Source organism: Staurois parvus, unplaced genomic scaffold, assembly GCF_062004578.1.
Source record: "Staurois parvus isolate SC_StPar_1 unplaced genomic scaffold, SC_StPar_1.0 ptg000365l, whole genome shotgun sequence".
Lineage (NCBI taxonomy): Eukaryota > Metazoa > Chordata > Amphibia > Anura > Ranidae > Staurois > Staurois parvus.
Genome location: NW_028318161.1, coordinates 7,126,698 through 7,152,375, shown reverse-complemented (window position 1 = coordinate 7,152,375; position 25,678 = coordinate 7,126,698). Strand labels below are relative to the sequence as shown.

Sequence of the window (25,678 nt, the reverse complement as noted above, 5' to 3'; positions counted from 1 at the left end):
TTCACAGCATGGTCTCGGAACCCTGCACACAGCATTGTGGGAGCAGTCTTCTTCCTGTGCAATGGTAGGTCCCCATATTTAGGGCATCTAGCCATCCATATTTAGAAAATCAAGCCTAGCTTTGAAAGCACATATTCTATCGGTCTCCATTGCGCTGATGAGAATGAATCTCTAGAGTCCGGATGAGAGAGGGTTCCATAAATCCATATACAAGATTCACAACTGGTCTTGTATATAAAATATACTAAAAAAAGCATCTCATGATGTACATTAATTGTCGGTAGAAATGCAGTGTGGTATGTTTTTTTTTTTTTTTCTCTTTTTTTTTCTAATTTTAATAATAAATGGCGAATGTTGTGTTCTTTTGGGGCCTCTTAGATGCATCAGTTTGATTGCCCAAGTCCAATCCTAGCTGCAGGTGACGTTTCCATTGAATTGTTCATGAAAATAATCCTGGAGAGATCGAACTACTTGTTTCTAACATTTGCTAAGTTTGACATTTATTGGATGTTGTGAAGTGCTTTTGTGACTATTACAGCTAGGCTTATGCATGAAACCGAATAGCCTAATCTAAAAGCTGAAAATTACTAAAAATGTGTGTTTTTATTGTTTTGCTATACAGCACAAACTTCTTTGCAGTGTAGTGATCTCCTCACAACACTGATCTGCTTCTGACATCAGCCGCTGCACTACTCACCTGCCCCTTCCTCCCTACTCCTCTATTATTAGAACTTGGGAGTCTTCTCTCCACGTTTTCAAAGTGTTCTGTGATTTAGAGAAGATTGATCCCGTGATTCATCTGCCTTTTCTCCATTCACAGAATGCTTTGCATCCTGGGAAAGCATATTACAGGCTTTATGAATGGAGGAGACGGGTAGAAGGGGTGGGTGGTGCGCAGCTCTTTCATACTTGCAGTGATTTTTGTTTACCCAGTGGCTCTGGAAGATCAGTGCTGTGGGAAGATTTACACCCTATGCAGCAGTAAGCTGGACTCGGGACACACTTCATTACAGGCAAGTTATGTTTGCTGTATAGCAAAAAGAAGAAATGACTCAAGTTCAACTTTAAGCACTCTTTCATTCTGACTTCTTATTTATCAGAAAGTTTGCCAAGCCATAAACCTTTTTTTCCTACTTTTGGATGGAATGGGGAATGATTTGAACTCCTGTCAGGGGCTCACTTCCTCTTCCTGTCCTGATAAGTTTCATCAGACAGGAAATGGACAAATGTAACGGAAAAGTAAAAGTCTGTCAGGGGTTCTAGCTTCCCTCCACTCTACTAAAGAAAGCCTTTTTATTTATTTCTGTTTAGCTGTTGGAGTTAACACCTTATCCTCTGTGGTAAAAGGTCAGCAGGACCGGAAGTGATGGGAAAAATCTGTCTAAGGCTCAGTTCACACTAGCTTTGTCAGCAGGCATCAGACAGGCATTTTGGGAAGCATTTTTAACGCTTCTCATACTGCTATGAAAATTCTGCACATGGCAGCACACAGTCATCAGTCACAGACATCCCCCTGAGGAAGCCACGTGACCCTGTGGCGTAACGCGTAGGGGAGGGGCTCTGACGTCACGACGCCACTACCAGCGGAACGGCGAGTACTGTCTTTGTGCGAGGGCACACATTTTAACAAAACGCTCTGTATTGCTCTGTGGAATGTGAGTTTGCACTTGTCTGGAGACGCATTAAAATCTTTTTAAAAGGATATAAGCACCATGTGGGGATTTTTCCTTTTTCATGGCCTAAATCGGAGGAGTAAAAGGGGAGGAAGAGGAGAGAGGAGATAGACCCCAAACTACACGAGGGGAGATATCCATATCTATCCATCCAGCCCTCATAACTCGGAAGGAACTGGGAGGCCATCTAGTGGAAGGAAAGCAACATCAGTCTACTTTAACAGCAATAGACTTTCCATATATTTGTACAGATTGGGACGTTCATATCTCATCTAAGCTAAGGAATAGAAGTATATAGTCCTAATCACCGCTTCAGGTTGCACAAGTGGAGTGATTACAATACATTATTTTGTACAGTTTTTTTATTATTTATTTTTCTATATTTGAGTACTGCACTTTATCATATATATATTTTTGCATTATCGTTTTGGGTAATATTTGTATTTTTGCACATGCACAATTTTTTCACATATATATTAGTGTGCAAGGAGGTTCTCTTTGCTCACTTGATTTGTGGCATATTATATATATATTTTTTCATAACATTATATATATAATTTTAGCTATTTATAATTTAATTAATTATAGCACTGGGAGTGTTTTTAATTTATATTATATTATTTAAGATTTATTTAATTTATTTACACATAATTATATATCATATATCACTAAACACTTTTTTGAGGAGCGCGACACATTCAATATTTTATTTGGCAGCACACAGTGCTGTTCACACTGAAGCGTTAGCATCGCAGCAAAACTGACGCCTCATATCGAGTCAGGAGGAGTTGGAGCCTCCCATTCAAGTCTATGGTGCCGCTCCGCAAATGCCTGGCAGGCGGGTGGGGGCGGTTGTGAGGCATTTGCAGAGCATTCATACCATTTAACTTCATTATAGGATGGTGCGGTTTTAACGTTTAACGCCCATCAACTGCCTCAAAACCGCGCATAGGGCATTTAAAAATGCTTCCCAAATGCCTGGCAAACGCTATAGAGGCATTTGGCAAGAGTTAGAAATAAAATCATGTGTGAACGAGGCCTAACAGAACCTTAGATAATAGTAAAAAAGGGGGTTCAAACTCCTCCCCATTTCATCCAAAATCAAAAAAAAAAAAAAGTTTTTAGCTTGACTTTAAATTTTATAGCTGAATTCCATGTTGGTGGGGGGGAACCTTACTTTCAGTGAAGCTGCCCCTGCATTGATGGGATTAAATGCTCATTTAGATCTAGGGGCCCAGGAAAAGGACTTGCCCGATCCTCTGCTTGCACAAGTTCCCTCCACGCATCTTGATCATTCCTTTCAGCTTCTTCTGCCCTTCACTCCAGTGGTCACAGGTCCTCTGATGTCATCAAACACAATGCAGAGCCCATTGCCCTGCGTTGGACATGAGGATGCCAAGGGATGATCCACTGCCAGAGGGTTGGTGAGCACCAAAGAATATCAGATTGCCTCTCGTGGGATCAGGAATATTTTTTTTTTTTTCCCCTGCAGAAGCAAGTTGGATCATGCTTTGCTGGGTTTTTTGCCTTCCTCTGGATCAACTGTGGGTGTAGGATTATAACTTTTTTTTTTTTTTTTTTTGAACTGGATGGACATTTTGTCTTGTTTTTCAGCCAGACTAACTATGTAACCAGCTGCCATGGAAGCGGGAATTGGGTAAGAGACACTTTTTTTTTCCAGTCCCAAAGACATAAATGAGCATTTAACCCTTGCAGTGTGGAGGCAGCCCAAGAATTTTTTGTTTTCCCTGGAGATTGGCTTTAACTCTTAGTATATGGTTGGCTGTGGGAGTTATGAAGTCAGAGGTCTCAAAGTTTGACGGTTGTCTATTGGCTGACCTTGAGCCTAGGTTCACACTTCATGTGATTAACACAGTAATCGCGTTGCAATTCTCTGCGGTGCGCTTTGAGCCCATTCATTGTGAATGGCTCAAATCGCAACCACATGAAAGGTGCCGGCAGCTTTTTTTTTTTTTTATTTTTGTTATACCCATGTGATCCGTTTCAGTTAAACGCACTGCGTTTTGCGACCTGCTTTTTGGAGTGTTGCCTTTTAATTGACGCCTGTGGCAGATCGCTTGAACACAGTGTGATTGCTATGCGGTGTGGGAAACGCACAGGAATAGCTGCTTTTCCCGCACCGCATTAGTGTGAGCCAGGGATACTGTTGTCCGGATGCATGCATCCTATGTACCGGTACTACTGAATAATTCATTCTTTAGCTGAACCTCTAGGTCTGCAGGACAGCAGAATCTTCAACATTCATTACTTCTGGGGGTGTCAAATGCAATGGTTCAATCTGTCAACCAAAGTGTCATTAGTGCTTCCCTGCAGAGAAAACAATTTCAGCCTATATTTCCTATTAAACTTGGGTCTCGCTACAATCTAGTTTTGCTGTTGCTGCAACCAGACATTCTCTGACAGGGGGTGGCAGTTAACAGGGATTAGCTGTGATGGTGGGGAAAATCGGAACCTAGAAGAGTTAGTTCACTTTATCCAAAAATTCCCTATGTAGGTAAGGGGCACTTGTACAAATGAAATGCTCAGCTTTGACTAGGATAATGTTTCACTGTAAGCACACTGCTCTGGATGACAGTGCTGTGTGAATGGAGCCTAATAGCACTTCATGATCTCTGCTTTAAATTTTTTAAACTCTCAAAAGTGTGCTCTACATGGTACTGAAAACATACTGTATGTACCATTATAACACATCACAAAAAGACAAAATGTCTGCCTCCAAGAAGATTACTGGATTGTAGGGGGGATGACAACGGCACAAAGAAATGCTGTGATTGGAGGAAGCTAAAGATGGGGCATTTATTTCCTGCTGTGCTGGAAATGGCTGTCCGTAGATTGTCGGTGTCATCTTTGTGATAAAACAGTAGCAGCCAAACAGACAACTAACTTGCAAAAAAAAACCCTTCTTTATCACTGTGACCAGATGTTTATGAAGTAATATCCTTTTCCACACCAACAAGGGCTTCTGTGTACATAGATTACAGAGTGCATTATGTCCGGGGACTGTACAGCACTGGGAAGCTCTAGAAAGACAAATGGGTAGATCACCTAAACCTTCTATACTAGAAATTTAAAAAAAGTGTAAGGAAGTGCAAAATGTTACCCCCCCCCCCCCCCGCACTTTCTTTTAGGACAGCACCGTTGAGAGACCTCGGTTCGTCCACCCCTGAGCAAACACCACCTCCACCCAGTTTAAAAAGCGGCCTGCCTATTAGGACCTCACTAATGATGTTTCCTCCGGTGGAAAGACACGAATTGGAAGCCCACCCGGGGGGACTGGGTGTGGTCTGCGTACTTTCCCCGCACACCCCTCCCCCCCTCCAAATGGGGAGGTAGGGACCTGGTCCAGTCCTCCTGGGGACGGGGGGGTCCCTTACCTCCTTTTCTCCGACATGACCGCCACCTGGGGAGGAGAAGGGTTGCGGGTGTCTGCTGTTCACCGATCCAGGGGGGGCCTCTACATTAGATGCCAGCGGTGGAGCTTTCGCCAGGCCGGATGATGGGGGACGTCGCTTCTGGTTTTATCCTGGTGGCCGCGGTGCTGTGATCAGTGGACCAGAGTTCAGGCTTATGAGGGGAGCTGCATCCTGCAGAGGAAGGCCACGAGGACCCCGGGGTGGACCACCACATCAGGACATGTTTGGCGCACAGGCACCGGGACCACGGGACGCCAGCACCAGCCAGTCTCAGGTAGGTGGCTCAGAGGAGCCTCTTCCCCTACCTGTTAGGCCTCTAGATCCAAGGGGTGTCCTCCTTGTGGCTGGAGTGATGGGGGTGGGGGGGGGGTCACAGCCTAGGAGATTCCCACACCCTGCCAAACTCTGCACTAAAGGTGGTGGTGGGGGAGCCTGGGAATCAATGTAATGGGCGGCTGTTTGTTCTGTTCTAGGTGAAAGCTAGAGAGAAGCCCAAACCGCACCACGGGGATAAAATTAAGTGCCCCTCGTGCAGGGTGACACTTGGCGACTCCTGGACTAAGGTGCTATGCGGGTCTGGTATAGAGAGCCTTATTAAGGAGGAAGCTCCTTCCCAGGGGGACTCGGTTAAGGAGTTGACAACCACCTTTTTGATTCTTGACTTGCTGGGGGTCATTTATACCACCTTGGTGATTAAGAAAGATATGAAGCCCCTCACGTTGTATGATCAGATGTATCAGGGTATAGAGGAACAAAAACGTAGAGTCTTCCCAGTTCACAAGGTTCTTGTAGAATCCATAAAAAAGGAGTGGCAGGACCTGTAGAGAAAATGTAGTTCTTTGCTAAATCCCTTAAACGCAGGTTTCACTTTGACTGGGATCCGACCTCTGTGTTGAATTAGAGTCCTAAGCTTGATGTGGCATTCTCCTAGGTAGCCTTTCAAGGATATGGGTTTTTTTTCCTGACACCATGGACAAGAGGGCGCATTCTCTTCTTAAAAAGTCCTGGGATTCCACACTATCCAACTTAAAGCCTGCTATGGCCACTACAGTGGTAGCTTGGAACATGGAATACTGGCTCACGCAGCTACAGATCCATATGGTTGCCTGAAGGAAAATATTCTAGCCTCTTTTCCTACATTATTGAAGGGGGTTGGTTACAATGCAGACACCTCTGCAGAGTCAGTGAGGATGACAGCAAGGTCGGCGGCCTTGACTAACTCATCTCGCAGAGCCCTGTGGCTTAAGGCCTGGCAGGGGGATGCTGCCAAAGTCAAACTTTGTGGCATCCCACTCACAGGGGATATTCTTTTTGAGCCTGGTCTTGAAATGGTGTTGGACTGTACCGTTGAGAAGAAAAAGGCCTTTCCCCTTAAGAGAAAAAACCCAGGCGCAGGGGAGGAAAAGATTTCATCCCCAAAAGCAGGTACAACCTTACCCTGGGGGCAGAAGGGAAGGGGCAGGGGAGGAGCCATCTGCCATCCTTCTGAGCAGCCCCAAAAGCCTCAATGACTGTGTTCCCCAAGTGGGAGGAAGATTGGGGGCCTTTCTCCCACAGTGGGAAGCGGTGTCCACCTATCCTAGGCATAGTGAGGAGAGGGTACCGTCTAGAGCAGTGATGGCGAACCTATGACACTGTCGGCACACGAGCTAAGTCGCCCCAGCAGCCAAACATTGGATATGAGCACACAAAGGCCATGCGCATCCTTGGAAAGGAGTAGCGGTACCAAACGATGCTGTCGCAAGCCACAACTCCTTATCCGTGACTCATCTGAGCTTTCGAATGGCTGGTCAGTGCTCTTGCAAGGAGATTTATTTATATATATATATCTATATATATATCTGGCTGTAAGTTTTAATACATTTGTTGTAACACAAGATTTTAGCGTGTGTGTGTGTGTGTGTGTGTGTGTGTGTGTGTGTGTGTGTGTGTGTGTGTTTTTTTGTTCTAAACTAAAACCTCAGGTTTGTTGCAGTGTTGGCACTTTGCGATAAATTAAGTGGGTTTTGAGTTGCAGTTTGGGCACTCTCTAAAACGTTCGCCATTACTGGCCTAGAGACTGAAGATGTCAGGAAGTTAGATTCCATTTTTGTATTATTTGCAGGGGTGAGAAAGGGCTGTAAGGCTTCTAGGCGCACCTTGGCTAGGAGGCTGAGACTGGCAATTAGACAAGCATATCTGGCCGAAGGTCTAGAAGGCATTGGGGCTCACTCCATCCAGGCAATGGCGGCCACGTACGCTGAGCCACGTAAGGGGGTGCAACTCCGGAACAGATATGCAAAGCAGCTACCTGGTCCAATTACAACACCTTTTTGTTAAGCATTATAGACTTGACCTGGTTTTGGTAAAAGAGCAGGCCTTCAGACTCAAGGTCTTGCAAACGGTGGTCCTGCCCTAGGGGTAAGTGCTTGCCTATCCAATCAAGGGTGCTGTCCTGAAAGATGGGGAGAAGAGCAAAGTTACACTTACCGGTAACGCCTTCTCCAGGAGTCTTTCAGGACAGCGCCAGTTACCCACCCCTTTATTGATTTGCGTGTGTTTTTGTTTTTGTTTTTTTTGTCTTCCCAGGTGACTAGAGGTGCTAAACCATGAACTGAGGTCCTAATAGAGAGGCCGCTTTTAAACTGGGTATAGGTGGTGGTTCCGCAGGTAGGGAGGAGCCAAGGTCTTTGAAAGGGTGCTGTCCTGAAAGACTTCTGGAAAAAGGCATTACCTGTAAGTAACTTTTTTTTTTTTTTTTTTGTTCTTTAAGTTTTGGATAGTAGAGAAGGGTTAGAATACCTGTCAGTTTTTATTGTTTTCTGTGCAGCTGTTGGAGATTCACTTTCAATGATAATGGTCAAAAAGGACAAATAGAGAGGGTGAAAGTAAAAAAAAAAAAACTCCACATTTTGGGTTGTCCCCAGAAAAGTAATAGAGGTAACATTTTCCAATGGGGACACTAGTTCTGGTGACCTGGGATTCCCCGAGGAATTCCCTTAATTTCCAGAGATTTTCTCACTTCCTGTTTTGGCTATGGGACAGGAAGTAAACGTAAATCTCCCCAATGGGACACAGATTGCAAAAAATAAACTGACTGGTTATAACCCTACTTTTTTATGCTATCCAAAATGAAGGGGAAAAATAAGTTTTGCCCAAAGTTCTCTTCTAAGTTCATGTTTTGTAAGTTATCTTCAAACGAAATAAATTGCAATAATTTCCACCATGTCATTGCTCCGTGATGCAGAATCAAGCAACTTGTGTAGATTTGCAATGCATAAAAAATAACATTCTATTCCAATACTTGGAATGTTGTTGCCATTTTCTCCCTCCCGTCTGTGCTTTCCAGCCATTTCTTACTGTTCATCAGCAAAGGTGTTTATGCTGTCCTGGGAAAGTAATGTTTATCTGTGACTTGGGGAAGATAGTCCTTGCACAGGAAAAACATCTGCCTATGTGAAGCAAAGCTGTGTTTGGACACAAACTTTCCAGAGCAATGAAACTGTGTGTAATGAGAACAATCCTGAGATGGGGGTCAGGGAGAGAGAGAAGCCCATAAAAATCAGTGGGTTTCATACAAATAGTATGGGGTGTTTACAGGATAGTAGATGATAGTCATCTGAAGGTAGAGTATTCCTTTATGGAATGGTTGACTGTAGTCTTCCAGCTCCAGAATTTTATAATTCTTGATGGGATTGGCCATGAATGTTGATGGTTAAAAATGTTTGCATCCCTTATTAATATCTCTTGGTCCTTTATTTTTGTTTCTCTCCAGTCAGCAGAAATGGTGGTGGATCACCCTGAGTTTGAGAAGGCTGGAAAAGCACCAGGTCTCCAGGTCTGGAGGATTGAAAAGTTTGACCTTGTGGCTGTCCCACAAAACCAGTATGGATCCTTTTTCACTGGAGACGCCTACATTGTCCTGAACACCATAAAGCAGCGGTCAGGGAACCTGCAGTTTGACCTGCACTACTGGCTGGGTGAGCAAAACTCCTCCTTGAACAGCCTGATGTGGAAATGTGTGCTGTTTTGACCAGTATGAAGGGCAGAAACTCCTGGGCAGTTGGCAGTCTCTTTGGTGTGTGTGTGTGTGTGTGTGTGTGTGTGTGTGTGTGTGTGTGTTTTTGTTTTTTATGGTTAATCCCCAAATCTCCTGAGATTTTATTACTGTTTTTGCTTATCATTATGAACCTTGTCCCATACTTCCTGCTCTGAGGCATCATTTGGTCCATAGTGGATGGCTGGTATGGGGTGGACAGCCGAGCATTGGATTGTGCCAAGAACAGATAGCATGCAGGGGTTAAGAATGTATACCGGGGAGAAACCCATGATACCTGAAATTTGAACTGAAAATGAGGTGGTGCATACAAAGCCATCATGTCATTAGACTAGCAGGCTTGGGTTACAGGTTTTTTTTTTAACATGTTTTCCATACTGAATTTGAAAAAAGTAAATTTTTACAGCGCTCAGTTGCTCAATTTAAACTTTAGACCACTTGGTATGCTGTCTCTTTTAGTGCTCTGGGAATCCTATGTCACATTAATTGTTTGTTTGTAAAATAAATATAAAATTAGATTTAAACATTTTGAAAATGTGTAGCCTTTTAACAGGTAAGAGGAAAGGTTTCAGCTCTTATCGCTTAGCCAGTATAGTAAGCAGGTATATATTTCATTGTGGTTGGTAGATTCTAGCTGTCCAGATTCCTCGGTAATCCTGATGGAGTTTGGCTGCTGGAGGAAGTTGGGATAAGTTCTTCTGGTTCTGCTGAGTTATCATCCTTCTGTCTTATTGGGGATATTCCAAATCTTCTCACTCCCTGCTGTTCAGATAAGCCAGCACAGATGCCAGTGTCTGTGCCCAGACAAAATCACAATCTGCTTTGTTTGCCCTGTACAAAATGGGACTTCCAAAATATGTGTACCCCAGCCACTCATATTCACAAATGTTTCTGTACGCCTTTCCATAACACTGAAAGTGGTCAGCTGTTTGGCATTTTATTTACTTTCTTTATGAAAAATGCACCTCTGCTATCAGTCATGTTAAACCAGGCATGTCCAAAGTCCGGCCCGCGGGCCATTTACGGCCCGGGGGTCAGTTTAATACGGCCCTCCAACAGCCCTCCCTGCTCTGTGTAATGTGGCCCTCCCTTCTATGGCAGACAGTCTTCTGCTTGAGAGCAGAGGGCAGTGCGCATGCCTGACTGCGGCGCGTTCTCCCTGGTCTGTGTAAATGCGGCTGTTGCATGGCCCTCCCCTCTGTGGCAGACAGTCTTCTGCTTGAGAGCAGTGCGCATGCGTGACTGCGCCACACTGGGAGCGACAGAGGGCGGTGATGTCAGGGCTGGGCTTCCAGCGTGAAGTGTGTTTCTCTTCCCCTCCCGGCTGCCCAGCAGAGACTTCAGCTCCAGCTACCTTTTTTCACCCTTCACATTAGTGCAGGTAAGTTTTTTTTTTTTTTTTTTTTTTTAAATTTATTTTCAATACATTGTGAAAACTCAGCTGTCAGTTGATCTTAATGTTATGAAATGAAAAGTATGTTGTTTGCAATTAACTTGGCATAAAATAATTTATTTGCATTTAATTGTAATGGTTCAAAGAATGTTCGGAAAAATGTTCGGCCCTCCACCATGTTCACTTCATCCAATCTGGCCCTCTTTGAAAAAAGTTTGGACACCCCTGTGTTAAACCAAGGGTGCCAGTACAGCACAGGAGGTTTGCTTTGTGTTGACTAATGTCTTTTTCTCCAGGGGCAGCAAATCCTGCTATTTCTTCATTTTGATAACCTGTAAACCGTTGTTATTCTTTTGTATGAGCAAAGTATGGGGTCAGTAATAGTGCTTCTGACAAGCATTGTCTGCTCTGAGTTGCACTAAAGTCCCACTTCTTTTGGCAGGCAATGAGTGCACTCAGGATGAAAGTGGATCAGCTGCTATATTCACCGTCCAGATGGACGATCACCTGGGTGGTAAACCCATCCAGAATCGAGAAGTCCAAGGTTTTGAGTCCCACACTTTCTTGGGATACTTTAAATCTGGCATCAAGTACAAGGTAAAAACTTAAAGTATATACAAACCCAACATTTCATATTACTGATATGTGCCTGCTGTACCATGTATTGGTATGACATGTATCCTGTTCTTTTGTATTGCTTCCTGTTTGTGTAAAATCCCTGGTGCCCCTGTCGGTCCCTCTGCTTTTTTTATTCAAAACGGACTACATGAGAGCACAGCATGGTTGGTTTTTAGGCTGTGCTTTTCTCTAATCAGGCTTCTGCTGACACCCCCCCCCCCCCCCCCCCTTCCATGCACAGCCATTCGTTGGGAAGTTCAGTGCTCTGCTGTTTTTCCTGCCCGACTCTCTGCTCTCAACTGCATCAGGAGCTTAGAGGGTATGTGATCACTTTTAAAACCAGAAGAAAAGTGTTTTGTAATGTGTGTGGTTTTTTTATATCTATACGCAAATATTTTTGCCTTTTCATTTTTATTTTAAATGGAATAAGTTGTTTTACAAGGTGAGGGTTTACATATACTTGGTGCTGCATGTCACAAGAAACTGGTCAGGATAGAAAATACAGCAGCTACCAGGCACCCCCTAATTTTGCAGTTACTTTTTCCCCTTATTGTGTATTAAGTGCCAGCATATCCAAACAAGCCATATGTATGCTTAGATAGCTAAAATACTTTGATTTGGTAAAACATGGAATTTAGTTGCAAGGCCAAAACCAGTTATTACCAAAGGCTGGTCAGATTTTCCACCTGGTACATGTAGCAGTGTTTTTGTGATAATTTGGGTTTTAAGAGTGCATAGAGCAAACAGACAAGTTAAAGATGAAGGCAGCCTTTCTCTAAATCCTGGGCTGCATCCCATTTTTAGGGCAGATTGTATTGAAACTGACCGTACAGCCTTGTGACCCTGCTGTTCGTATGGGGCCTGGAAATCAGAATTTGCAGTTTCCACCTGGTAGGTTAATTGGATCCTGTCTAAATTGTCCCTAGTATATGTATGTAATTTTTTAGGGATCTTAGATTGTACACCCCTTGAGGGTTAGGGACTGATGTGAATGTACAATATATATGTAAAGCGCTGCGTAAATTGACGGCGCTATATAAGTACCTGAAATAAATAATTTAGGTATTTTGGTTTGTGACCAGTTCCCTTTTTAATGTGTGACATTGTAATCTCTATATTTTTTCAAAGGCTGGCGGAGTGGCTTCTGGATTCACACATGTTGTTCCCAATGATGTGGCCGTGCAGCGCCTTCTCCAGGTGAAAGGCCGCCGTCTTGCCCGGGCCACAGAGGTTCCAGTGTCCTGGTCCAGCTTTAATCAGGGAGATTGCTTCATCCTGGATCTGGGTGATGTAAGTGTGTTTCTTCTCTGTATCAGTGATCTAATGATAGGTGTGCCACATCGTAATTATGCACTTAACACACAACCTCAGGAAATAACAGTTGTCACAGTTAACTTCTCTTATTTTCCATAAATACTGCGACATCTATGTGGATAACATCTGCCCATCCTCATTGCAGTGTATATTGTCCCACCTCCTTTCATCCATGGCTTTCACCTTGGAATGCTGTCCTTGTGTGTTTTTTGATTTCTATGATGGCATTTGTTATATGTTTGACTTCTCTCTCCTTCTTTGCACTATTATATACAAATAGTTTGTAAGCACCTCTTTGGTGAGTTATTAAAACTGTCAGATCTGTATTCTCTTCAATGATGGGGCTGTGTCCACACAGGACACAGAAACAAATCAAATGTTTTGATAATTGCAGGAGATCTATCAGTGGTGCGGTTCCAAGTCCAACAGGTTTGAGAAGTTGAAAGCCACATCTGTCGCCAAAGATATTCGAGATAACGAGAGACATGGGCGTGCCAGGGTCTGCGTGGTGGAGGAAGGGATGGAGCGAGAAAAAATTATTGAGGTAAAGATCTTATATGCTTATTACTCATAAGTTTGTTATAACTAGAGATAAATTTAGGAACAAAGAAATGATTTTCTAGTGTAACACAATTACAGTCCACATAAGCGTGCAGTTTTTTTTTTTTGTTTTTGTTTTTTTTTCTAATTTTATTAACATATGCCAGTATCCGACGCTATATAAAAATTTTGGATACTAAGGCAGGGTTCAGTCTAACGACTGAGTACGAGAAACATCCAATAAGAACAGTCAGGTCAATTATTCACATCTAGAAGTCCAATACTGCAAAGGAAAGGAAAGCAATAAACGTGCATTGAACAAAGACCTCACCAGTGAGGAACATTATGTGCAACCTGGGATAATGTAACCCTGCATCCCAGAAATATCTAACCAATACTCCCCAGTCGGGATAGAGGGTACTGCCCTAACAAGTTTTTAACACATAAATCCAAGTGGCAGAATATAATAGACAGAGCAAGTAAAGGAGCAAAGAGGAGATGAAGGGATAATGGGGGGAGAGAGAAAAAAAAGTGGTGGGGGGGGGGGTTCGATCCGAAGGAGGGATGGCGATGGCTTCTCAGTAGGGCCCAGTTCACAAAGGGCTTTACTTGTGTTGTGGAGTCAGGATCAAGTCCTCCATTTGATTCAAATCCTCCACTTTCATGAGCCATAATCTGATGGACAGAGGTTGTGTACTTTTTCCGTGTGAGATGAATGCAAGATTTAGCAGCGTTAAGAAGATGTCAGGGTTTAGACTTTGTATACTTTGGCAGGTATGGTGGAAGGATGCAGAAGGAAAAAAGCCATATCATCCAGGCACTACTTAATCAGTACATATACATTTTTTTTTTTTTTTGAGTCCACCTACGGACCTCTTCACAGAAACCAATCATTTTGGGACATGACCAGAAGATCTGCAATAATGTTCCTTGTTCCCTTTGACATTGCTAACATTTATCAGTAGTAGTGGGGGAAAAGTTTATGCAAAAGGACAGGGGTATGATACCTTCTAGTGAGAATCTTTAAGTTAGTTTCCTGAAACTTTGTGCATGGGAACATGGATGGAGCCAAATACAGAGCAACATTAAGGAAAAATCAAGTATCTAGCTGTCTGTCCCCAACATAAATACAAACAAAAATGACCCCCTATGGGACTTTAATGCAGCAAACGTATCCTCACACATGTACTCATAAGGAATTCTTTTTGGTCATACACTTTATTGTACAAAAATATTGATAAAAGATGCATTACATTTAAAAGCACACTGGCTCTGATAACTATTCCAGGGATGTATTCCTTTTTAAGTTGCAGCAATACAACATTCCCAAAATAACCGACACATTTCGATAATTTTTAGATCTTCTTCAGGGAGCATGAGTACAAAAAGGATCTCTGAATAAACATTTGAGATTACAAGGAAATTTAAATGGTTAATGTTGATTAGAGCAGTCCTAAAACTACTGATATCCAAGATGGGACTGCATAATACGAAATTCAATGGTGTAAACCCAGCATCACTAAATAGCAGAACGGGGTCTGGATGTGGACAGAGTCCCTGTCCCATCCGTACCAATGCAGTCCTGCCATTTTAAGAGCCTTTTCTTCCCCCAGCTGTCTTGCGGTCACCCTCACAAAGCTGACAGCAGGAGGCAGGACAGTTCTGGATGGAAGGTGGGAGCTACCCAAGGTTTACAAGCGGGTGATTGGTTGCTATGATGAATGGCAGTCCTAGCAATCAATCACTTTGTCAATCACTGTCTGTGTAAGGTAGGACAGTGAGGGGCGAAGTTAAAGGGGCTAAGGACATTAGTGTGAAGGGCGGGGCTGAGAGAAGTAATGGGGGCTAAGGACTGTGCTGTGTGGGGTTTGAGGACATTAAAGTGGCAGGGGCTGAAAACTGTAATGGGGGGGCGCTAAAGACAGTAACATGGGAGGGGGCTGGGGACAGTAGCATGGGGGGGGTCTGACCTCCATCCAGTTATATGCAGTGGGGATTGAGGACACTGATGTTAGAACAGGTACAGATCTGTACATGTGCATTTGATGCACACGTTGTGGGTAGGTCAGCACTACCTGCTAGAAACCTGAAGAAGCCCCCAACCCTTTCCAAGATCGCACCGCAGCATCACGTGGTTTGGTGCACACAAAAAATGCACCACAGGGGCCTACATGAGATTCGGACCACTGATGCATGCAACTTTTACTGCCCAGACCTTGGTTTACACCAAGGGTAGTGAATTAAATCTCACCATCAGAGGGGCAAAAGTGGTCCAATATCTATCTCATGGTACTAACGGCAGAGAAGGAAAGTCAAACTACCCTCATATTCTTCTATAATCATCATAAATAATATGGTACAGATTGGAAACAAAACTTTTGCAGAGGGCCAGAGAATTAATACCCAAATCAATGTATAAAAAGTGCTGACCATTTGAGCTACTAGCCAGGCCTTAAGAGTTACTCGCCACCAACAAACACAAACGGACACCTGTACTCACACACAGACGTGCATACACACACAGAAACATGTACACACGCACAGAGACACGTGTACACACAGACATACATACACACAGATACATGAACATACACAGAAATACACACACATGCATATACAGACACATGTACGTACATACACAAGTACACGCGCACACACATGAACACACAGATATGTACATACATGCAGACAGGTACACAGACACACACGTACATGCATACACACACACCCCTATAAAAAGTTGCAGTACTTTGTTGTTCACTCACAGAGCTGGGTACTACACTCTAGGGGGAGGCTGTCAAGGTCCTACCTTTCCTCAGACCTTGTGCTGCGCCATGTGCTGGCATCCATCTTAGGTGTCTGCAAAGCATTGTGGGATCCTTTATGCTTTCAGCCCACCCCAGGAGGTGGCGGCTTATCACGTATAAGTCTGCTGTTTGTGGTTGTCCATTGCATTTGTGTCCTGTCTGTTACACAACAGCAAGCTCCTGTTTAGCTACTCATTGCTTTCCTGGATACCGACTCGGCTTTGGCTAAGACTCCTCCTGGCTCCTGATCCCGGCTCTGGCGACCATTGTTCCTGGCTCCTGATCCCGGCTCTGGCGACCATTGTTCCTGGCTCCTGATCCCGGCTCTGGCGACCATTGTTCCTGGCTCCTGATCCCGGCTCTGGCGACCATTGTTCCTGGCTCCTGATCCCGGCTCTGGCGACCATTGTTCCTGGCTCCTGATCCCGGCTCTGGCGACCATTGTTCCTGGCTCCTGATCCCGGCTCTGGCGACCATTGTTCCTGGCTCCTGATCCCGGCTCTGGCGACCATTGTTCCTGGCTCCTGATCCCGGCTCTGGCGACCATTGTTCCTGGCTCCTGATCCCGGCTCTGGCGACCATTGTTCCTGGCTCCTGATCCCGGCTCTGGCGACCATTGTTCCTGGCTCCTGATCCCGGCTCTGGCGACCATTGTTCCTGGCTCCTGATCCCGGCTCTGGCGACCATTGTTCCTGGCTCCTGATCCCGGCTCTGGCGACCATTGTTCCTGGCTCCTGATCCCGGCTCTGGCGACCATTGTTCCTGGCTCCTGATCCCGGCTCTGGCGACCATTGTTCCTGGCTCCTGATCCCGGCTCTGGCGACCATTGTTCCTGGCTCCTGATCCCGGCTCTGGCGACCATTGTTCCTGGCTCCTGATCCCGGCTCTGGCGACCATTGTTCCTGGCTCCTGACCCCGGCTCTGGCGACCATTGTTCCTGGCTCCTGACCCCGGCTCTGGCGACCATTGTTCCTGGCTCCTGACCCCGGCTCTGGCGACCATTGTTCCTGGCTCCTGACCCCGGCTCTGGCGACCATTGTTCCTGGCTCCTGACCCCGGCTCTGGCGACCATTGTTCCTGGCTCCTGACCCCGGCTCTGGCGACCATTGTTCCTGGCTCCTGACCCCGGCTCTGGCGACCATTGTTCCTGGCTCCTGACCCCGGCTCTGGCGACCATTGTTCCTGGCTCCTGACCCCGGCTCTGGCGACCATTGTTCCTGGCTCCTGACCCCGGCTCTGGCGACCATTGTTCCTGGCTCCTGACCCCGGCTCTGGCGACCATTGTTCCTGGCTCCTGATCCCGGCTCTGGCGACCATTGTTCCTGGCTCCTGATCCCGGCTCTGGCGACCATTGTTCCTGGCTCCTGATCCCGGCTCTGGCGACCATTGTTCCTGGCTCCTGACCCCGGCTCTGGCGACCATTGTTCCTGGCTCCTGACCCCGGCTCTGGCGACCATTGTTCCTGGCTCCTGACCCCGGCTCTGGCGACCATTGTTCCTGGCTCCTGATCCCGGCTCTGGCGACCATTGTTCCTGGCTCCTGATCCCGGCTCTGGCGACCATTGTTCCTGGCTCCTGATCCCGGCTCTGGCGACCATTGTTCCTGGCTCCTGATCCCGGCTCTGGCGACCATTGTTCCTGGCTCCTGATCCCGGCTCTGGCGACCATTGTTCCTGGCTCCTGATCCCGGCTCTGGCGACCATTGTTCCTGGCTCCTGATCCCGGCTCTGGCGACCATTGTTCCTGGCTCCTGATCCCGGCTCTGGCGACCATTGTTCCTGGCTCCTGATCCCGGCTCTGGCGACCATTGTTCCTGGCTCCTGATCCCGGCTCTGGCGACCATTGTTCCTGGCTCCTGATCCCGGCTCTGGCGACCATTGTTCCTGGCTCCTGATCCCGGCTCTGGCGACCATTGTTCCTGGCTCCTGACCCCGGCTCTGGCGACCATTGTTCCTGGCTCCTGACCCCGGCTCTGGCGACCATTGTTCCTGGCTCCTGACCCCGGCTCTGGCGACCATTGTTCCTGGCTCCTGACCCCGGCTCTGGCGACCATTGTTCCTGGCTCCTGACCCCGGCTCTGGCGACCATTGTTCCTGGCTCCTGACCCCGGCTCTGGCGACCATTGTTCCTGGCTCCTGACCCCGGCTCTGGCGACCATTGTTCCTGGCTCCTGACCCCGGCTCTGGCGACCATTGTTCCTGGCTCCTGACCCCGGCTCTGGCGACCATTGTTCCTGGCTCCTGACCCCGGCTCTGGCGACCATTGTTCCTGGCTCCTGACCCCGGCTCTGGCGACCATTGTTCCTGGCTCCTGACCCCGGCTCTGGCGACCATTGTTCCTGGCTCTTGACCCCGGCTCTGGCGACCATTGTTCCTGGCTCTTGACCCCGGCTCTGGCGACCATTGTTCCTGGCTCTTGACCCCCGCTTTAACTACGATTTCCACTGTTGGACTTGCATAGACTCTTGTCTTATTTTTATATTAATGAACCTACCTTTTAATTGCACCTCCTTGTGTGTCGGGCTCCTCGCTCCCTGACAGAAGCAGAGAGCACAGCACACATTCCTTGCTTTGCTTTCACTGCGCTCAGTTATTGAGCAGTCTGACGGCTCCCAGTGCCAATGACAGATCCGGCCTGAGCTCCAAGCCTGCTTAGCAAGACTGCCCCCACCATAATTTCCACTTGCCATTGGCGAGCAGGCGAGTGGAAATTTCAAGGCCTGAACTAGAGTGTTCCTCGTTCTGTAGCAAAGATATCATGAATTCCAATGGGCTAGAGGCTATGCCCAGCTGCCTTATCTATGATAAAAATCAAAGGGGACTATAAAAATACTGGCACAACCACATTGTGCAGTATACAAATCTCCCACTAAGACAACTATGATTTCCATAAATACCTACCACCGTCTAAGAAAAGGGGGAGAGCAAAATCCCAACCCCTGCACGGTTGTTCTACATAAACATTCTGCATACTTCCCCCTAATAATATAAAAATATATACACATAAAAAGCAGTGACCAATCTGCCATTTGCTAATATCCAATAGCCATTGTAGGTGAAGGGACAAGCCATCTATGCTTACCAAACTGTCCAAAAGTAGCTTGAAAGACTACTTCCAATAAAGAGCCTGCCTTCTTGCATAAGAACAGTGATGTCATTATGGCAGCCAATGTAGTTGTTTAGCCATTATTCAGATGGATGAGGCTTTCCAAAAAATCTCCTGGGGGGAAAAAAAAATAGACCAAGGTTGTTTCCCCTTTTTAAGAATATTATGATTTCCCAGCAGACATCTCTGTCCAAACTTTATGATGTATGTTGCTGTTTTTGTATGTGTATGAACCCTGCCTGTGGAAGTGGTGGATGCATTTCTAATAAGCTAACTGTCATTGTTCAGATTACGTTAACTCCTGAAAGGTGAACTCTGTCTGCCACATGACATCGTACTGTTCACTTAATTACGTGTTTCATGTTCATACCTCATTCGGCATGGGTGCGGTTTTTTTTTTTTATCTTAAAGCAATAACTTTTTGTACAAAATGTCAAGTAGCGTAGAGATAAAATACTGATTCTTTCATTGACTTCCTGCTTTTTTAGCAAAGCTAAAAGTCCCTGCAGACTTTTATCTTGAATGCAGTCAGAAGTGAGTTGTCCTGGTTAGAGAAAACAGAGGCCTGTGCTTCCCTCTTCACATCTCTGCTGGCAGCTGCTCTGTAATCTCCCATCCACTGACTGATAAGCTGCTGTTCTGAAATCTTATTGATTTTTGATTCTCTAGTCTAGTGCATGACTGAGTGGGAAAAGGTGGTTGCGAGCAATACAAACTGTTAAATGAACCTTCAACAAACTTCGTATATTAACCATTAATTTCCTGCTTTGTGCATCCCTCTGAAACTAATTACACTTTAATGTGGCCTGGCTTCTCTGACTTTTGTCAAGCCTCTCTACAATAAGAGCAATTTTTTTTGTTTCTTGGATATGGTACAGACAGAATTACACCCAGAGTACAGAACAAGATTAGTGCTACTGTGCAGAGTTCATAGATACAGAAGAAGAGATGTTAGTGGAATTCCAGCTTGATCCTAACCGCATTTACAAATGCCAACCCACCCCCCACAACATCCATGCTTACTAACCTATGTAAGAAAGATGCATATAGTTTACCTATTTGCAGACCACACCAGTCAAGTCCTGTGATCTCCCCCATGTCAGCCAGCGCTGGCTGTAGGATAGAGCGCACCCCTATAAAAGAGTGGTGATGTCACCCATAGTCTCCAATGTCCCATCGGTTTTTGGCTCTCTCCTCTCCCCTGCAACCCTGTTAGCGGACACAAGGGTGCGGGATCATGTGACCAGACCAGAGTGACCTGAAAATGGGTATATAACTCTTTCTTGCTTAGGTATTAGGAGGGGGCACTTTAAGAGTAGTTAGGGTTAAGCTGGAATTCCACTTTAAGGATTATGCTAAGTTTACAGAATAGGGTTTGTGCTACTGTGTAGTTCCATACATACACAATAAGAACAGATACCTAGAACTTCACAGCATACAGAACAAGAGAAGTGAGAATTGCACCCAGTGCACTGGACAGAAGGATGTCTCTGGATATTCGTGAAGCAAGTCCTTTGCTGTCAACTGAGGATATGGCAAATGATTTGCAATATATTGAAGCTGATGCTTAAATGAACATCATTTAGAATCGGACAGTCAAGTGTCTCACTTCTGCATAGAAACCAATCTGCTTTATAACCTCAGATTGTTCAATTAAGTGTTGGTATTAAAACCTGGAAGCTGATTGGTTTCTATGCAGAAATGAGCCTGATTTTGCACTCTCCAGCTTTAGTAGATAAACCCCTGTGAGTCTGTAATCATAGATGGCAGCAGTTACAAAGCAGGGGGCACGTAATCCATATCTGACCACATTTCAAGGACTTGTAGTTCTGCAGTATGTAGGGATACAGCAATGAAGTGAAGCTGTATTGTTCCTCCAGTTCACCCAGGAATGTATCATGTTTGCCAGCAGCTGGTATTGGGTATTCCTTTCAAAGCAATTAGTGAATCTTTTTCTCCTCTTTTCCAGGTTCTAGGAGAAAAGCCAGACTTGCCAGAGGGTCCGTCTGATGATGTGAAGGCCGATGTCACTAATAGGAAACTTGCTAAACTTTATAAGGTAATTCTGAAAAGGTAGAACAGAAACCATCCCCTCCCAATTCTTGCTGAAACACATGCTGCAGCAAACACTTCTCTAGATTAAACCAGCTTGATGAGAAAAATGAGGTCTGCCTTGCTGAACTTTTTCTTCTGAATATATTTGGTTGCCTGGCTGAGAGCAGATCTCATGGCATAGCAGTGTGAATTTGTTCCGACTTCACCTGCTGTATGTACTCCTATTGTTGACTCCGACTACTGTCACCTGATTCCCTGGCAAGCAGCAGTCTCAGAAAGGAAATCCGCAGTGACAGTCTTTATTCCAGTGATAAAAAAAATTTCAAAGCCTATGCGTTTCAGGGGCTGCATCCACCCCTTCATCCGGGCTAATTTGTAACATATTAAATATATATGAAAATAACACAAAGTTCAAAGTTGAGGTTCAAAGAACCATGACATCTGTAATCCATGAGGATAACATAAGTTGAAATCAACATGACTTAAATCTCATATAACATTACTATCACACCTTTTTTATGTTTTCAAATAGTTATCCTTACTAGTTTCTGATGTAATTTTTCTTTAGCTTGTTTAACTTTGTGTGATAATTTTCATATTTTATTTAATTTTTCTAATGTTATATATTGGCCCTTTTAAGGGGGTGGAGATGCAGCCCCAGAAAAATTGTTGCTTTTGAGTGGGGAAGGATTAGAACCCTGTCATGTTTTTGTTGCTATCTGGGGATCCATCAGATTTCCACTCCCTTCCCTTACTGCGCAAAAAATGGTTTCACCAGACAGGAGGGGAGGGAAACCTTTAACACACAGATTAAAAATCTGACAGGGGTTCTAGTCTTCTCCTACTCCACTAAAGAAAATTTTTTTTTTCATTTTTTGGGGTCTGTTGATGATTTCCCCATACTTCATGTCTGGTAAAAAAATTGTTGGCTAGGCAAGAAGTGAGAGGAAATCTCTCTAATGGCATCTGAATAGCAATACAAACAGAGCTTGAAGTCCTTTCTTAACAAAAAAAAATTGGCTGGACATTCATTTTAATAGCTTCTACTGAGTTTGGGTTTTATGGTATCAGCTGCCCCATTGGAGACCCCCCCCCCCCCCCCCCTTTTTTTTTTTTTTTTTTTTTTTTTTTCTGCAGCAACCAATTTTTGTGGACTTTTGCCATGTGCTGAACTACAGTATATACAGTATGTGTTGTGAGCTGGAGATAGGTAGCGGATACAAAGCTTCTAGGGATAAGCACACTTTCAGGCACAGATATCAGTCCAGTGAAGTAGTGACAAACAGTATAGTGTTTATTGGTGCTATTTCTAAGTCTGTTTACCAGTGCTGTACAGTGTTCCACAAAGCAAAAACTCCAAAACCAAATCCTAGCACAAACAATAAAAAAGCCACATCCTAACTAGTAGATTGAACAAGCCTAATGCTTGCTAATTTTGACTTACAATTGTACAGCTTCCACCAACCTTACAGCTCTCAAAGAGGCGACTTGTCTGTTCCCCAGGCTCAAGAGCAACGACATCAACAAATAGAGGAGCAAAACCCAAACTGGACAGATATAATCAGAGGTCTCTAAAAGTGTATGAGAGGAGCCTGGGAGATGTGTAAACCCTGAACAGGACTTTTCCAGGCTCCGTTTGAGAAACTCTACTACAATATATATACATGAACTATGTAGTGCAAGGGCCTGCCTTATTTTATGATTGGATTGTTTAGGTGTGTCGTCGTATACACCATTTTGATAAATCTCGAGGAGAGTACACAGATTGTATAGCCAACTTAAAACCAGTAGTATAGAACAGCCTTTTTCAACTGGGGTGCTTTGGCAAAATGCCTAAAAATTGTTTACATGCCAGCAGGTGGATAAATACTTTCTTTTAGTTACGCAAAGCCACAGGTTTTCATTGTGCACTTTGACCTTCTAGCTGCTGGCATCCTAACAACCAATACCTCATTAGTTGATAAGGAGGACTTTGGGTGCATGCACATCCTCCTTGTTTGTCCCTCCCCTGCCTATCTCTTTTAGCACATTAGCAGAGTGAGGGAGAGAAACAGAGAGACATAGTTGGTCTGGCTGAAAAAAGACAAAAGTTCAACCATAGAAAAAAAAAAGTTATACTATACCCACAGTTGATCCAGAGAAAGGCAAAGAAAACCCAGCAAAGCATGATCCAATTTGCTCCTGCAGGGAAAACAATTCCTTCCTGATCACATGACAGGCAATTGGATATCCCCTGGATCAACTTTACCTATAAATGTTATATCCAGTTATATATATTTTTTTTTTTTTTTTTTTTTTTTTTTTTGAAGCAATCCTCTGAGCTGGCCAGAACCAACTCTTGAGGGAGTCTATTCCATATTTTCACAGCTCTCACTGTGAAGAAACCTTTCCGTGTTTTGGAGATGAAATTTCTTTTCCTCCAGACGTAAAGAGTGCCCCCTTGTCCTCTGTTATGACCTCAGGGTGAATAGCTCTACACCGAGTTCACTTATACATCTTGATCATATCCCCCTTAATCTCCTCTTCTCAAGAGAATAAATTCAGTTCCTCTAATAGGAACTGGACGCACTGGAATACTAGTCAGTACCAGTGTGCAAAGGTATATTTGCGCTGGAAGAATAAATCGCCTCCAACGTTGGGTGTACTATGTGTGTGGATGTGTGTAAAATAGATTTTTTTACATTTTAGAATGGGGTGCCTTAAGATTATGCAGGATTTTAGCAGGTGCCTTGAGATTATCCGTAATTTTAAAGGGTGCCTTAACTGAAAAAGGTTTAAGAAACATTGGTATAGATGGTGAAACACCAATGTAGTTGACTTGTTTAAAATATTACAGAAGAGCGTTCCATTTGATTAATTTATTTTTGCTAACAGGTTTCGAACAGCGGCGGTGCCATGTCCGTGTCTCTGGTTGCAGATGAGAATCCATTTACACAGGCAGCTCTGAATTCTGATGATTGCTTCATCCTTGATCATGGATCTGATGGAAAGATCTTTGTTTGGAAAGGTCTGTGCTGGGAGGGATGCCAGAGGGGGGTGCCATACATCACTTTGTAGTAATGAAACTTGAAGGACTTGCGATCTCTGGTCACTTTTGCGTGGCATATTTACATATCTAAAAGGGAAATGAGTGTATTTGAAGTAACTACACCATTTGTGTTGTAAAGTTGAACTAGAAGTCATCTGTATTTCTTTTAAATCCCTTTCACATTTTAAAATGTTTTACTTTTTTTATACTTCATACATAGGTTTGTAGTGCTTTTCTAGAGCTGCATAGTGGCTTTATTTGTTTCCAGTTCTTTTGAGCAGACCAACAGGTATGCATTGCTAGAGAGGAATGGTAATGCACAGTCACTGCCACACTACAGAACCGTAATACACCCTGCTTAGCTGGAGGTTTTTTCTAAGGCTGAATTGAGGGCACACCTCTTTCAGTCTGTGATATGCTAGGGATATGAAGGGATCCTGTCAGGATGGGGGCATTCATTGAGCACAGATTCTGAATTATTTTGTAAGGTTTGCGTGGAAGTAACTCAGATTTTTACACTGATCCTGTTCTATTGTTCTATAACTCCTTAAGTTTTGTCACACTTTCACTAGCCTTCTAAATGGCTGCTGAGATAATGCCAGGCCTATTAGGAAATGTCTGAGCAGGTGGGCTGACTTACCTTTTCACAGCATAACTGTAAAAAGCCAAATCTACATATATAACAAAAAATGGCTGCTCCCAAGTCAATTAAGAAGTAAAACAAAATCTAAAATCTTTTATCTAAATTTACTAAAATATATATATATATATATATATATATATATATAAATAACAAGTACTTGACATTAAGCTGCATACAAACCAATCCAAGAAACTTGATTAAAACCATACACATCCTCCTTCCTTTCTTCCCCTCCTCTTCCTTTCTTCCCCTCCTCTTCCTTTCTTCCCCTCCTCTTCCTTTCTTCCCCTCCTCCTCTTCCTTTCTTCCCCCCCTCCTCTTCCTTTCTTCCCCCCCCTCCTCTTCCTTTCTTCCCCCCCCTCCTCTTCCTTTCTTCCCCCCCTCCTCTTCCTTTCTTCCCCTCCTCCTCCTCCTTTCTTCCCCTCCTCCTCCTCCTTTCTTCCCCTCCTCCTCCCTCCCTCCCACCACCACGTGTACAAAAGCAGTTTGCCATATATGCCATATGATGAAAGTCTTAACTGCACCCTGCTCTAAAAGAATAAACCACAGAATTTAAGTAGACTTCAATCCATAGGTGTATTACCACATCTTCAGGAGTGCTAGAAACATAGAAGAGTGAAGACCGAAAAAAGACCAAGTGGTCCGTTATTTTTTTTATTGTCCAAGTATAGAGTGGTAGTGTGCAAGTCATTGTTATTGGGTATTGCTTCATTGATGTGAAAATTGGGGATTGCTTTCCTTTGTGGGGACTGCTTTTCCCCACAGGGATTGTAATTTTGCACTTCTGTATTTGTTAGGCCAGTAAGGTGCTTTAACATAGGGGTTTTAGTGTAGTTAAAATGTGGTATAGTTCTTTGATTTTGTAGGTACTGGATTTAACTTAATTAGAGCTATGACTGTGCATGACAGATGATTGGATTGTTCAGTATTGTCTAAACTCTGGATTGGCCTGAACTATGCCTTCCTTTTAGAAAATGGCACATTTGATTTTGTACAATATATAATCAGCAGTCCTCCATATCTAGAGCTCTTC

The 25,678-nt window shown here is 44.4% G+C and overlaps 1 protein-coding gene across 3 annotated transcripts in view; it reads left to right on the top strand.

Moving 5' to 3' along the window:
- The window catches only part of GSN (gelsolin), an 81,896-nt gene that overhangs the window by 30,230 nt on the left and 25,988 nt on the right, over positions 1–25,678 (top strand). For all 3 annotated transcript variants that reach the window (XM_089685251.1, XM_089685249.1, XM_089685250.1), the window contains 6 exons: positions 8,862–9,066; positions 10,979–11,133; positions 12,283–12,444; positions 12,863–13,012; positions 20,889–20,978; positions 23,849–23,981. In XM_089685251.1, the coding sequence (XP_089541377.1) occupies positions 8,871–9,066; positions 10,979–11,133; positions 12,283–12,444; positions 12,863–13,012; positions 20,889–20,978; positions 23,849–23,981 (886 nt within the window). In that variant the 5' untranslated portion in view covers positions 8,862–8,870. The remainder of the gene's footprint in view (positions 1–8,861; positions 9,067–10,978; positions 11,134–12,282; positions 12,445–12,862; positions 13,013–20,888; positions 20,979–23,848; positions 23,982–25,678) is intronic.